The sequence below is a fragment of the Microtus ochrogaster genome, unplaced genomic scaffold, assembly GCF_000317375.1.
Source record: "Microtus ochrogaster isolate Prairie Vole_2 unplaced genomic scaffold, MicOch1.0 UNK5, whole genome shotgun sequence".
Classification (NCBI taxonomy): domain Eukaryota; kingdom Metazoa; phylum Chordata; class Mammalia; order Rodentia; family Cricetidae; genus Microtus; species Microtus ochrogaster.
This window is the reverse complement of record NW_004949103.1, coordinates 736,296-750,384: the sequence shown is the minus strand read 5'-3', so window position 1 is coordinate 750,384 and position 14,089 is coordinate 736,296. Positions and strand designations below refer to the sequence as shown.

The 14,089-nt window shown below is 40.1% G+C and overlaps 1 protein-coding gene across 2 annotated transcripts in view; it reads right to left on the bottom strand.

The window, feature by feature from the left end:
• Window positions 1–14,089, bottom strand: part of Htt (huntingtin) — a 138,320-nt gene that overhangs the window by 45,365 nt on the left and 78,866 nt on the right. For both annotated transcript variants that reach the window (XR_001229382.2, XM_005365914.3), the window contains exons 34-40: window positions 13,016–13,071; window positions 12,009–12,157; window positions 8,075–8,211; window positions 6,163–6,279; window positions 4,598–4,720; window positions 4,096–4,331; window positions 2,709–2,851 (exon numbers count right to left, since the gene is read on the bottom strand). Coding sequence is in view for 1 of the 2 variants with exons in the window: in XM_005365914.3 (XP_005365971.1) it covers window positions 2,709–2,851; window positions 4,096–4,331; window positions 4,598–4,720; window positions 6,163–6,279; window positions 8,075–8,211; window positions 12,009–12,157; window positions 13,016–13,071 (961 nt within the window). In the remaining variant the exon portion in view is untranslated. The remainder of the gene's footprint in view (window positions 1–2,708; window positions 2,852–4,095; window positions 4,332–4,597; window positions 4,721–6,162; window positions 6,280–8,074; window positions 8,212–12,008; window positions 12,158–13,015; window positions 13,072–14,089) is intronic.

Sequence of the window (14,089 nt, the reverse complement as noted above, 5' to 3'; positions counted from 1 at the left end):
TACCAGGAACCCTCAGAAACTGTTTACTGATAAACTGCTCATCTCTTCCTAGATCAGTGTGTGTATTGGTGTACCACCCGCCCCACTGGCTGTGAAGTTCCACAAAGGCACAAAATACATCTGCTTGTCTAACACCAGGACACCAGAGCCCAGTATAGACAAGTCAGAATATGTCCTGTTGAATAAAGCCTAAGGTAAGTAACTACCTTTTACTCTAAGGTATGAACATAAAATGCACATACTTAAAATGCATATAGAAGGGGCTGGAGAGATGGCTCAGCAGTTAAGAGAACTGGCTTAGTTCAATTTCCAGCAATTGCATGGTGGTTCACAACCATCTATAGTGGGAGCTGATGCCCTTTTTGGACATAAAGGTATATATGCAGATAGAGCACTCATATGCATAAAATGAACAAATAAATCTTTTAAAAAATGCACACAGAAATCCAAACACAGAGAACACCTTCTTACTGGAGACACAACCTGCTTTTACTTTCTGTCATTTCTGGCTTGGGATTTAGTTACCTCCAGAATTCCAACCGATAAGCTATTTTCACTGGCAGCAAACAATTAGTTTCTTACCCGTTTCTCTTCTTTTCACAAAGCAACCCACACACTCAAGGGAAGGCCACCCAAGGTGATCAAAGCAGCCAGGAGCTCATGGCTGCCTACAGAGGTCATGGATGGTCAATTAGCATACTTTGGAGGCTCAAACCACTGTGGTCATAGGCCAACCTTCTGTCATGTGAAATGAATCCACCAGAAAGCAAGGCCAAGATAGAAAACACAGCCAGGACATGGAAATACGGGATAAAATCACCATGTCACACTCCGCCCCTCCCTCACTTAAACAAACAAGTGTTATTATCCTTTTTTTTAAAGTCAAGTCTTCATATAGGTCAGACAGACCTGCCTCAACTGAGGATGACCTTAAAATACCAATTCTCCTGCCTCCACCTCCTGGTTAATAGGATTAAAGGTAAGAACTGAGATTATGGGTGTGTGCTGCTTAGGTTAGGTAGGAATCAAAACAAGAGTTTTGTATGTGCTTGGTTTTCATACAGGTTTTTGTATGTAGCGTCAATGGACTGACATTCCCAGCATGAGTCTTTAGGTTTTGTTTGATTTTTACATTTATTTGTTATTGGTGAGGGGATGCACATGTACCACAGCATGTTTGTGAAGGTCAGAGAATAACCTGAAGTAATTGATTCTCTACTACTGTGTGGTTCTCCAAAGATCACATTTAGGCTGGGCAGCACATACCTTTAACCCAGCACTTGGGAGTCTATAGAACAAGTTCCAGGAGAGCTAGGATAAATGGATAGATGGATAGATGGATAGGATAGATAGATAGATAGATAGATAGATAGATAGATAGATAGATAGATAGACAGACAGACAGATACAGACAGACAGACAGACAGACAGATAGACAGATAGACAGATAGACAGATAGACAGATAGACAGACAGACAGATAGACAGATAGACAGATAGACAGATAGACAGACAGACAGACAGACAGACAGATAGATAGAGACAGACAGACAGACAGACAGACAGACAGACAGACAAAATCACACTCAGATTATCAGGGTTGGTTGCAAACATCTATATCCACTAAACAATCCTGCTGGCCTCCACTTCTTTTTTATTGTGGTAAAGTACATAAAACATTAAGTTTACCACCTTGATAATTTTTAAATATACAGCTTTGGTATTAAATGCATTTATGTTATGCAACATCAGCACCATCCATTTACAATTCTTCTCATCTTATAAAACTGAAACTCTAAAGTCATTAAATCCTTTTCCTAAAGCCCTCGGCAACTACCATCCTAGTTTCTGATTATCTTATATAAATGAAACACAGTGTGTCTTTTTGTGTCTGGCTTACATTGTTTAACACAATGTCTTCAAGGGTACCTATGGTGGCTTTTTAATTTTATCTTATGTATATGAGTGTTTTGCTTGCATATATGTATGTGCACCTTGTGCGTGCCTGGTTCTGGTTGAGTCTAGAAAAGGGCACCAGATCTACTGGAATTGGAGTTACAGATGATTGTGAGCCTCTCTAATATACTGGGAAGCAAAGGTGGGTCCTCTGCAAGAATAAAAAATATAGTGGGGTGGTGGTGGTACACAGCTTTAATCCCAGCACTTGGGAGGCAGAGACAGGTATATGTATATCTGTGAATTTGAGGCCAGCCTAATCTACAGAGTAAGTTCCAGGACAGGTTACAAAGCTACAGAGAAACCCTGTCTCAAAAAACAACACTCCCCCCCAATAGAAAATACGCTTAACTACTAAGTTATCTCAAATATCCTATGTTGTTTCTATGTCAGAATTATTTTACTTTTTCAGGCTGAAAAGATTCCATGCATAAACACATTCAACTCTATAATCTATGTATAATACCATATTTGGCTTTCAACCAGCCCAACAATGTCAAAGTTGCTTCTACATCTTAGCTATATAATGAATGCTGTTATGAAGACTTGTATACAGCCATCTTCCAAGCACTCTGCTCCCATTCTTCCAGATATCTGCCTATCAATGTAACTGCTGGACCATATGTACCAGGCTCACTCCTATCATCATGTTCTCACATGCACAAGGAGTATGGAGAACAACTACCCTGAGAACAGGGCACTGCTGGAGACAGGGAACACAAACCACTACCAAGTCTAATCGGATTCACTCACCAGATTTGAAGATGTGGATGAGACACATGAGCAGTGTGCCTAGCTCTTGACAGTAGAATGTATGCTGCTGTTCACTCATTTCCACTTTGAGCTGTTTTGTAACAATGTCTTCTAAAAGAATTCCAACTAGCTGTAAAAGAAACCTTCCAAGAAAGGGAGTAAATGACAGCATATTAGGTCACTATCAGTGAGCTTATGCCAAGCACAAGTGTGAAATAAAGACCATCAGTTTGTATAAAGTAAAAAAAAAAAAAAAACCCAAAAACAACAAACCACAAGGACAGCACACAGAACAAAGTGAAAATTAACTGTTTCAGACCATCACTGTGAATGAAGGCTCTGCTTCCCTCTATATCACCTTCCTCAAATATGAAATTATAATTATATCACCTTCAAGGTCCATCAAACAAAATGACAAGTGATTATTTTTTTAAAGCTTTATCAGCTGTAAGAGTGTTACATAAATACAAGCTGGTAATTTGAAGGAATTTAGTGTAACACCAGTTTTACCCACTCCTTCAACTCAGCAGAGAGAGGGTAATGGGCTGCCAGTCAACTCTGCAAACGAAAAGGCAGTGTGTGGGTCCATAAGACACCATGGGTGTCTCCCCTTGAAAATATGGGAGGCCCTAAGGAGCACATTCGCAGCACTGCTCTAATGTAGCAAGTACTCCAGGAGTAGGCGATACTTCTTCCTGCAAAGTGCTGGCAAGTGCCTGAAAAGTGATCATACCACTGCCCAGGAGGAGCTCCTATACCATGTGGAAGGGAAGACACAAGATACCTGCAGGTACCTCCTAGATGCTGTTCACCTTGGCAATGAGGTTCTTAAAGCAGCACATGGTGAAATAAATACAAGGCAGATTTTTCAGTGGCTTACTCTAGATTTTTAACTATTCTAAAGGCAATTCATCTTTTAACATGCTGCAGGTAGGGCAGGTCACCCCTGCTTAATCACAGACTTGTCAAGTCTGTCACAAAGACAGCTAGAATGAGTCAGGACCTTAAGAAAGGTGTGACACAAGGCCATTGGTGAGGTGGGTGAGAATAAAAATTGGGTAAGGGGGCAGGAAAAATGGATTGGGATTCAAGAGACCCTCTGGTAGAGGACCCAGGTTCAGTTAGTTCCTAGAACCTACATGGCAGGTTTCAACTGTCTGAAACTCCAGGTCCAGGGGATTCAATGCCCTCTTCTGGCCTCCAAGTGCACTCAGTAAACTTACACATAGGCAAAACACTCATATATATTTAATAAAAAGAAATAAACCTAAAACAAAAAGAAGACCTGAAGGAAGACCAGAAATGTTGGCTGCTGCTGCTGCTGCTGAGACACCATGGGATCAGCCAAAAGTCTCAGGTCAGTTTACATTTCAGAAAGAAAGTATACCTTGAGAATGTTTCTTCTGGCAAATTCTTCGTTTGTCTCCCTTCACTGCATTCTCCTAATGTTGAATTACCGTCTCCCTCTCTTAACCTGCTAATTACTGGACAGGAGATTAAATATGGAGAGAAGGAGAGTTCCTGAATACGAGAAAGAACAATATCTTCGGTTGACTGGGAAATGAGAACCCTCAGAATGGCTAGGATTCCAGATATCCACAGCTGCACGGTGCTTACAGAGGCCTAAAAAAAAGAAAAAGAAAAAAATGCTAAAGCTAAGAAAAAACGATTAAACTTCCCCTTGTTGTTAATTTCAAGGAAGAAAATTACCCCAATTTACTACTTCACCAGAAAGTCCCTACAGCACTGGTTCCAGGTATGGTCCTATAGAAGCAGGATCAGGCTCAGGTGAAGAATTGGAAAAATGTAAATTCTTCCACTCACCAGCTGTGGCAGATCTGGGCCGGAACTCGCCCTCTAGTGCATCAGCAGTGCCTGGTGAGACTCACCATTGTGCTTGGAGTGATGAACATACTCCGCAAAAGCATATCCACGGGACGTAGTGAGGAAGGAGCCAGAATCTCAAACAAGGTATTTAATACTCCAAGGGCTTCATGAGAATCAATGTGCATCTGTGGAATTAAGCATGTCTGTGGAACCCAACTGAAATGCCAGCTTCACACACATAATTCCTGCACCTCGAGGGCACACAATCACCACCATCCCTATCATGTCCTCGCAGCTAAAAGTTAAAAGCATTTTACTTTCAGAGGTAATCCTATTTTCAGAACAGTGTATCAGCTGCACTCTACTTTAGCAATAGCCCCAGTAAAGCTTCAAGACAGTCTCCATTCCAGCCCTCACATCCTTCCCTTTCCAGCTGGAATGCTATAATCTCAGGGACTATGCATTGCTCTCTGCTCTGCCTGAAACATTCTCTTGAAGGTATCTGCTAGAATTGCTCTGTTCCTCCATGTTTACTCAAATGTCACCTGCCGTACAAGGCTTTTTTTGGTCACTGATTGAACAATTAATGCATCCTCCTATCCTGACACTATCACTTTTCCACAGATAACTACTATCCTGATATTTTATACGCTTTGATAATGTATTCCTTTGTTATCTACCTTATTATTCATTGTCTGCCTCAATGAAAGCTTGACTCTAAGGTGGGAGAACACTGCTTTTCAATATATTTTGTTCAGTCAAGTATTTTCTATCTATCCCTGAAATACTACCTAGCACATGAAGACAGTAACTACTGATACAGTATGCCTACAAGTATTTATGAAATGAGGAGAACCATGGCCACTTTGTGCTTTCTAAAGAACCTATTTCAAAAGCAGTGCCTTGCCATAAAACAGGGGGTTTCATTCAAAGCATGGCCAAAGGTTAATTTGGCAGCTTCTCAGGTTTTCTGGTAGAACTGTCTATAGCCAGGCCCTGTCTGTTCTCTATCTTCTTTTGTAACGGTGCTATGGTAAAGTCACGCAGACTCCTGTACTTTAAGGCACACATGGTCCAGGAGCCAGGGCTGTTTGTTTCTATAAGATGTGGAACAGCCAGATGACTGCATTTTCTGAATTAACTAGTAATGTCATTTTATTATAGAAATTCTGAGCAAGTGATGAATAACTGCTAGGTTACAGTGTAAGTAAAAAGAAAAACAAACAAATGAAAAATCATAAAGCTAAAGATCAAATAAAATACCTAACTGACTAGAATAAAGGAGTCAAGATAATAAAATAAAAAAGGACTCAGTTGAAACGACTCAGTTTGTAAGTCAGAACTGGGCCAACCAATTGCAGACCCTGCACCCTCAAGCTCTGTGAGGATGGAAAACCTCAATACCCTTTCTGACCTTAATTCCCCCACTTATAAAGAGAGAAGGTAATTTCAACCTCAAAGGAAAATGGGAATAAAAGAAGCTACTTGCCCCACAACCAGCAATCAGGACAATTTTCAGAGCAACAACCTGTCAGGATATAATGATCACAACCCAAGCTTCATAAGCATCTCAGTCCACTCTGAAATAAATTACACATGATGGCAAACCAAGACCACGGTGACAAACCTGCTGCTTGGCTAACATGGGCAGGATGATGTCCGCGACCTGCCGAGATAGCCGTTTCCACTTGTCCTCATTCTCTTTGTGGCACTGCTGCAGAACGAGGATAAACATCTCCAGCACCTGCAAGAATGGGTAGGATCAGAGTACTTCCTGATCCAGGACCTCTACTTTGTCACCTCCCACATTGGTCCCAGCTCAGCAGGGCAACTCTCTGGTTCAAAGAGATATATATAATCCCCAATGAAGACTGAGGAAGTCACACAATCTATATCCTGTGATATGTGAATGTGAAGCAGACCAAAACAAACAAACAAACAAACCCCACATACACAAGGACAGATGCAGTAAGCTCCAAGGGCATGGGTGAGCCAGAGCCATGCTGGGCTCAGGAAGACTCGTAGTAATCAGTATTATTTCTACGGCATTATAACATTTCATGAAGAAAGAGATCAAGGAAAAATCAGACTTAAATTAATCTGCAGAACTCAAAGACAGCCTTGAATAAACACTCTACGGGATGGATAGCTTATATTCCTATGTACTTTAAATCCACCTCAGTGCTCTTTGCAAAATCAATCTATTTTTGATTAGTCCTCACAACAGTCATACAAAGCTGAGCATGAGTTTATTGGTAGTCATTTTGGTCATTCAAAATAGATGTATCTATGACCTAGAAAAAGTTTGTAACAGAGACACCTGGTCCACAGCCCATTTTGTAGAGAAAGTCTTATTGGAACACAGTCATGCCATCTGTACACAGACTGTCTGTATCTACTTTCCAGGTACTACAGACTGGGAAGGCCACAAAGCTTGCAATGCTGGTTAGTTTGCGGTTTACAGAAAAGAATCTGTTAATCCCTGAGTTATAAAATATGGCTGCTATAAAAGATACACACCACCTCAGGCACAACATAAAGCCTAATCCTACTGCTGCATGCCCAAAGCTGCCTCTCTTCAAGGTCCAAGTGCAGTGCTCATGCTACACAAGAACCTCGTTTCCCCTTTAGTTCATGGGCATTCAAGAATCTCCATGAGGCATACTGAGACCCTGATCTGTGTATGCACAAGTGGTATTATCTTCCCCAAGGCACTACCAACCCTGCCATGCTTGCCAGGGTCATCTGCTTACTCTCAAATTACTTTTTGCCTCTTGTATTTTTTATTGTAGTCATGTGACTTAACTAAGCATTAAACATTTAGTTAAATATTACAACAACTGATCAAAATGTAACAAAGAAAGTGCTGTTTAAACTTGTGGTTTTTCATGAAGATTCAGAGAAAGGCAGCTGAAAGGAACTAACAAAATAGAGAGGGACAGGCAAAAGTACAAGTTTAAAAGGGACAAAAATTAAGAAAACTACTTTTCCACACATGGATTGACTCATAGCATTTAAAATCCCCGTTCCAGCTTAGGGGAAACAAAACTAGAAATGAGTACAAATAAAAAAAAAGTGCTGTTTCAAGAAGTAAATACCTATTTATTTTATTTCAGATTTAAAATTTCTAGTATTTTTAAAAAGTCAATGATTTAGATCAACACTGCCAATTAACTGATGCTTGAACCATGTTTGAGAATAAACAGCCTCTGTTACGTTTAGTACCTAGTGCATTTTCTTCTTTCACTGCCATTTACTTTGTTTTTGTTTTTTGAGACGGGTTTTTCTGTGTAGCTTTGGTGCATGTCCTGGCACTCACTTTGTAGACCAGGCTGACCTCGAACTCACAGAGATCTACCTGCTTCTGCCTGCCAAGGGCTGAGATTAAAGGCGTGTGCCACCATCGGCTGGCTCACTACCATTTCTTCAAGTCCCAGAGAACCCAATGCTCCTGAGACTGTTCACCACACACAGAACCTCATGGAAACAGCATGCTTATCCATGTTGATGATGTGACTATCACTGTACCTTCCTCTTACCTGATGGTACTGGATGAGTCTTAAAAGCATCGACACCACCACCTCCTTCTGTGTTTCAAGCTCTTTCCCTGCATCAGCTTTGTTTGTTCCTCTTAACACAAATAGGTCATGGACAATGGGCTGCAGAGCAGGTATGGCTGTGGGCACAAAAGATTGAGCAAATAAGGCTACGTAGAAAAAAATGACACTCAGACAACTATCAAGACTTTCAAAGTATTTTTAAGAAACAAAGAAAACCTTAGTTGGTACTTGGCTTACAGAATGGACTGATTAGGATTGTTAAAAAGTGTATTTGAAATCATGATCATGCTATTGTAAGAGGTTCTTCCTCTCAACACTGACTAACAGCTTGTCAGTGAAGGCTTCTAATAACAACAAAAACCATAGATTTAATATCAAACACAGCATCACTTCTGACAAAAAGTGACTGACATCAAAGTCAATTTTAAAATAAGAAAGCATTCCAAATAACCAAAACAGTAACCTCTCTACTTTATGCATAAACTACCTGATTTTACTTAAAAAGATGTTAAAAATTGTGGTTACATGTAGCACAATTAATTAAAAACCCAGATACAGAAATTGGAGTTCAATCTGAAGGCCAGAAAAGCAAAACAGTGCCAGGTGATGGTGACACAAGCCTTTAATCCCAGTAGTCAGGAGCAGAGGCAGGCAGATCTCTGTAAGTTTGAGGCCAGCCTAGTCTATAAGAGATAGGACAGGCTCCAAAGCTACAAAGAAACCCTTTCTCAAAAAAAACCAAACCAAACCAAGCCAAGATAAAACAAAACAAAGCAAAACAGCCAGCCATTGACTCTTATTTCTACCTCAGTCTGAAATGATGATCCTGCTTCAGAAATCTCAGAATGTGACTATGAGTGAGAGCTGTCTCCTCTCTATATTCCTCTCTAGTGCTGGGATTAAAGGTATACATCACCACTGCCCAGTTTCTATGGCAAATTAGTGTAGCTACTGTGATGAAAGGTGTGTGTCACCACTGCCTGGTCTGTAAGGCTGACCAGTGCAGCTGTTTCACTCTCTGAACTTCAAGCAAACTTTATTTATTTAAATACAAATGAGATATCAACACAGTTACATAATATATTATAAGTCAAGATAATAGATTCATTATACTGTTTAAGTTAAAAACTGACTCATTAAATTAAGAATTTTTTTTCAGGTCTTACTTATCTTTATCCAAAATAGGAGTCAAACTAAATTAATTGGTTAACAGTATCATATAGGAAAACAATGATAATAGAAATGGCTTTAATTGGTACACAGCACACTGATACCTACTGAAATGCATACATACATTCCTGAATTTTGGTAACACAAACACCCTGACCATCTGTGACATATGCACAAATACTTAGTGATATGGATATGCATGTACACATATACATGCAAACATACACTCTGTATACACACACATTCTGGTGGTCTATGGAAAGAATATATACATATCCAGACCCTCAGTGCCATGTAACATCCTTGCATTTACTTGCTTACTGAACTTCCTCCAGATGAACAAGCAACCTAGCATGAAGTAAAATGGCTGACTGCCACTAATTCTCAGTGCAATGACACCACAAGTCCAGGAAACCTTACATCCATGTATTTTTTAAAAAACATTTTTTTATGTGTATTGGTGTTTTACCTGAATGTATGTTTGTGTAGCACATGTATTCAGTGCCTTGAGAAAGCCAGAACAAAGTGTCTGATCTCCTGGAACTGGACTTACAGATGGTTGTGAACCACTATGTGGGTACTTGAAACTAATTCCAAGAGCAGCCAGTACTCTTAACTGCCGAGTCATCTCTCTAGTTCCTAATTTTTACTTTATTATTTGTTTTTCAACACATATATACAAGTGTCCTCAGAAGCCAGAAGAAGGTCTGATCCCCTAGAACTGGACATTGTAAGTCACCATATGGGTGCTTGGAACTGAACCCAAGTCCTTCGAAAGAGAAACTAGTACTGAGCCATCTTTCCCACTTCAGTCTGTGTATTTGACTGTAATCAACTAAACCATCTATCAGCATTTCACGGTCTGTGCTCTGATGGAGCATGAGAGGCAAAGTTGATAGTTTATGAAGACTGAGAGGGCCGATCAACGCCTCTGGTCAGGTTAGGCTCCCCTGTAGAGGTTAGGTGGAGTCTGCAAAGTTCTTAGAATGCATCTATACCAAAGCTCAGAAGCTTCTAGACCAGCAGTTCTCAACCTGTGGGTCTCAATCTCTTGGAGGGGGGTGTTGAATGGTCCTTTCATAGGGGTTGCTTATCAATTATTCTGCATATCAGATATTTATATTACAATTCATATCAATAGCAACATTACAGTTATGAAGTAGTAACTAAAATAATTTTATGGTTAGGGGTCACCACAAGATGAAGAACTGTATTAAAGGGTCACTCAGAAGATTAAAAGGCACTGCTCTAAACTCTTAGCAAAGGAATAGGGAGAATCCAACAGGGAAAGGCTAGAAGACTGGAGTTAAAAGTTCTAAGGAAGAATCACGACACATTCTTTTTGGTCATTGTTGCTGATGTACAAGTCAGGACCTAGCTGAACAGCCCAGGCTGGCCACAACTCACGGTCATCCTACCTCCACCTCAGGAAGGCCATTAACAGAGGCATACACCATCATACAGCTACAGAACATACTTAAAATACACACCACACCTACTTTATCAGCTAAAGGGGGAAAGCTAAGTGGCTAACCATTAGCTATGGTTCATACTTAAGCTTCAGCAAAATAATCAGGCAGCCATGGCATCAACTTGAAGTGCAGGGGTTTTAAAAACCAATGTGCAAAGAAAACTTTAGCTTCCCCATAGTTCTAAATTTTCATGCAGCATGCTTACAAAATATAGTTGTATACAAAATTCAGTGTGGTTTATTAAACATTGAATAACTTATCTTCTAAAATATAATGTAGCAAAACAGAAAACCCCAAGGTTTTGTTTTCCCCAAGGAAATGTCCAACTACAACACCAAAACCAGTAAAAAGAAATCAGAATTTATAGCTAGGTTTGGTGGCATATACCTTTAATTCCTTTACTTAGGAGGCAGAGGCAGGCAGATCTTTGCGAGTTCAAGGCCACCCTGATCTACAGAGTGAGTTCCAGGACAGCCAGGACTGTTACATACAGAAACCCTGTCTCAAAAGAACAAAAAAAGAAAGGAAGAAGGAAGGAAGGAAGGAAGGAAGGAAGGAAGGAAGGAAGGAAGGAAGGAAGGAAGGAAGGACGGATTCAGAATTTGAGTTGTAAATTCAGGTCATTTGTAGAAAGTTGAGTAGCATGCACGAAGTCCTGGGTTCAATCCCTACATCTTACAAACCGGGAATAGTAATCATGCCTATAATCCCAGTACTCAGGAGGTAGAAGGAGAATCAGGAGTTCTAGGCCATCCTGGGTTTCACAGTGAGTTCAAGTCAGCATGGGATACATGAGAACTTGTATCAAAAAAAAAAAAAAGGCAAAATTTGATTTGACAAGCTAGATTTAAAATTCTTCTAAGTCTAGAGGTGTGATCAAAATTAAAGTACTTTGCTCATGTAAGGCCCCAGATTTGAGCCTATGCCCTCCCTCTGAAAAAGAACAAAGCAAATACAAATGACAAAATTAAAATTTTGTTTCATAAACAGAGATATTTATCAGAATCTATCTGTATCTTAATCATGTCACTATTTTTATATTTTCACTTTTTTATATATTTCACAATTTTTTAATCTCCCTCAAGTAGTTTACAAATTTTTGTGAATAAGTAATGTGCTTTTTTTCCCTTCTCAAACATATCTAACCTATGTGCAGCATGCATGAGCCCCCATACATGTACACAGACAGCACATGCAGTGCAGAGCTGTGGTTCAATTAAAAGTGGGTAGAGGTGAGACCAAGGACAACAAGCAAACATGTATCCCGTTACCATGTGTAACAGCCTTCCTTCCACTGGCCATGATGCCATCACATAGCTGGATGATTTTAGGAATTCCAATGATCTGTTTTGAATGGTAGCGCTCATAAGACAGTAAAACCAGGAAGAAAAATATATTTGGAATAATTGCCTCTGATTCCCTAGAAACAAAAACACCCATTTAGACATTTCTTTTTAAAAACTAAGATAAGTGATATGCATACACAGCATAACATAGGTCAAGATTCAACCTCAGGAGAAAGTACTAGGGTAAAGCAGATTCTACAACCTCATTTAACCCCACCCACACCACTGGGTTTCCTGCCTCTGCTCACGGGGACAGTCTAATGGTTAGGAGAGTGAAGCTCCAGCAGGAGAGGCACCTTAAACATTGGATGCCAGCAAGTAAGATCATCCTAGCACTTCATTTTTTTTTTCCTCTCTTAAAGAAATTCAGACACCAAGGGAAATTTTCCCTGATCAAAACAACAGAGTCAGGGTGTCATAATCAGAACAAGACCTGGGTCTCTAAATCTCGGGGACTCTCACAACACTCTCCAGTACTGTGCTTTACAAACTACTCATTAAGAACTGTAATTTTCAAAAATTACAAATCTGTTACATGTACTGCTAGATTATTAAAGTTTTAATGTCTAGCAAGGAAAACTGCAGTCAAAGTTTATAATCACTTCCTTTACCAAATCATGGCCTAAAATTGTTCCCTCTAAAGTTAGGGAACGGGGTTCCACTATGTAAGAAGACGCCACTTAGTGACCTGTCACAATAAACATACACTCTGAATGTTAAATGAGAACACACTAGTGAACAGATGCACAACTGTTTCTAAGCACATCTTGAGAAATGTTTTCAGCAAGTGTTCAGCAGAGTAAAAGTGGAAAACAAGTAAATCAGACCTCCATTGGAAACCAGCAGCACTTGAAGCTCCTATGACTATACGGACCTAGGATCACACGTGTTAGATAACAAGGACAATAACTGAAATAACTAAACAGTAGTACCTGAACTGGCCCACTTCAATGTATTCAAACTGCTTCAGCACAAAACCGATGAACACCTACATCAGGAAAAGAAAAGCTGCCATCAGTCACAGGCTTACAACATAAAAGCCAGGTACCTTTTTGTCTACTGATCTGTGAACTATTCCCAAGCACATGCACAGTAGGATTAGCTTGTTTATAATAACTTTCTCAAAGCTACTCTAAAGTCAGGTAGCTGCAGAATACCTCCAGACATGCCTTCAGGAACTGGTCAGGGCAGACAGGTTGGTATAGGCCTGTAATCCCAGCAAAGGGGGAACTAAGGCCTGCAGATCAAAGTTTGAGGTCAGTCTCGGCTGCATGATAGGACTCTGTCTCACAAAACAAAGTGACTAAATACAGAGATGAATCCTCAATGGGAAAATAATAAATTTTCCATATGGAACTGGCTTTGGAGGCATGAAAAATCCAATAGTGAGAGGATCATAGATACTTCTGTGGTTTCAGACAACTGTCAAGGCCAGGTAACCATGAGGAAGAGGAGTCTTTGCAAGAGGCCCCAAGAGGCCATTCATGAAGCTATGAAAGTTAAAACCTGGAGTGTGGAGACACCAAGATGTTGCAGATGTCGGACCTGTGCTGTCTGTAAAGAGTTACATACATGGAGTGCAAGAACCCAAGAAAGAGAGAGATGTATGTGATAACAGCAAAGTTCAAGGGGCTGAGCCATCTAAACCCTTAAAAACGCAAGAACAAAAGAATACATGGAGCTACAGGTTTTGATGTTTATCCTACTGGGTTTTGGTATTACTTTGGTTCAGTATTTCCTGTGTCCCCATTCCTACATTTTGGAATGGGAATGGATATTCTACAGCACTGTAGATAAGAAATATGTAATTTGCTTTCCAAATCAAAGGGTGGTATAATTAAGAAATTGCCTTTGATGATATGCAAAATATTCATCAATATGGCTATAGGATAGGATCATTTCAGGTTCCCTATCCTCAGCTGCCCCAGGAACTAACTGGGGACCTCGCCTTGGGCACCTGGAAGCCCCTCTAGGTCCAAGTCTCTTCCCAACCCTAAGATGGCTCC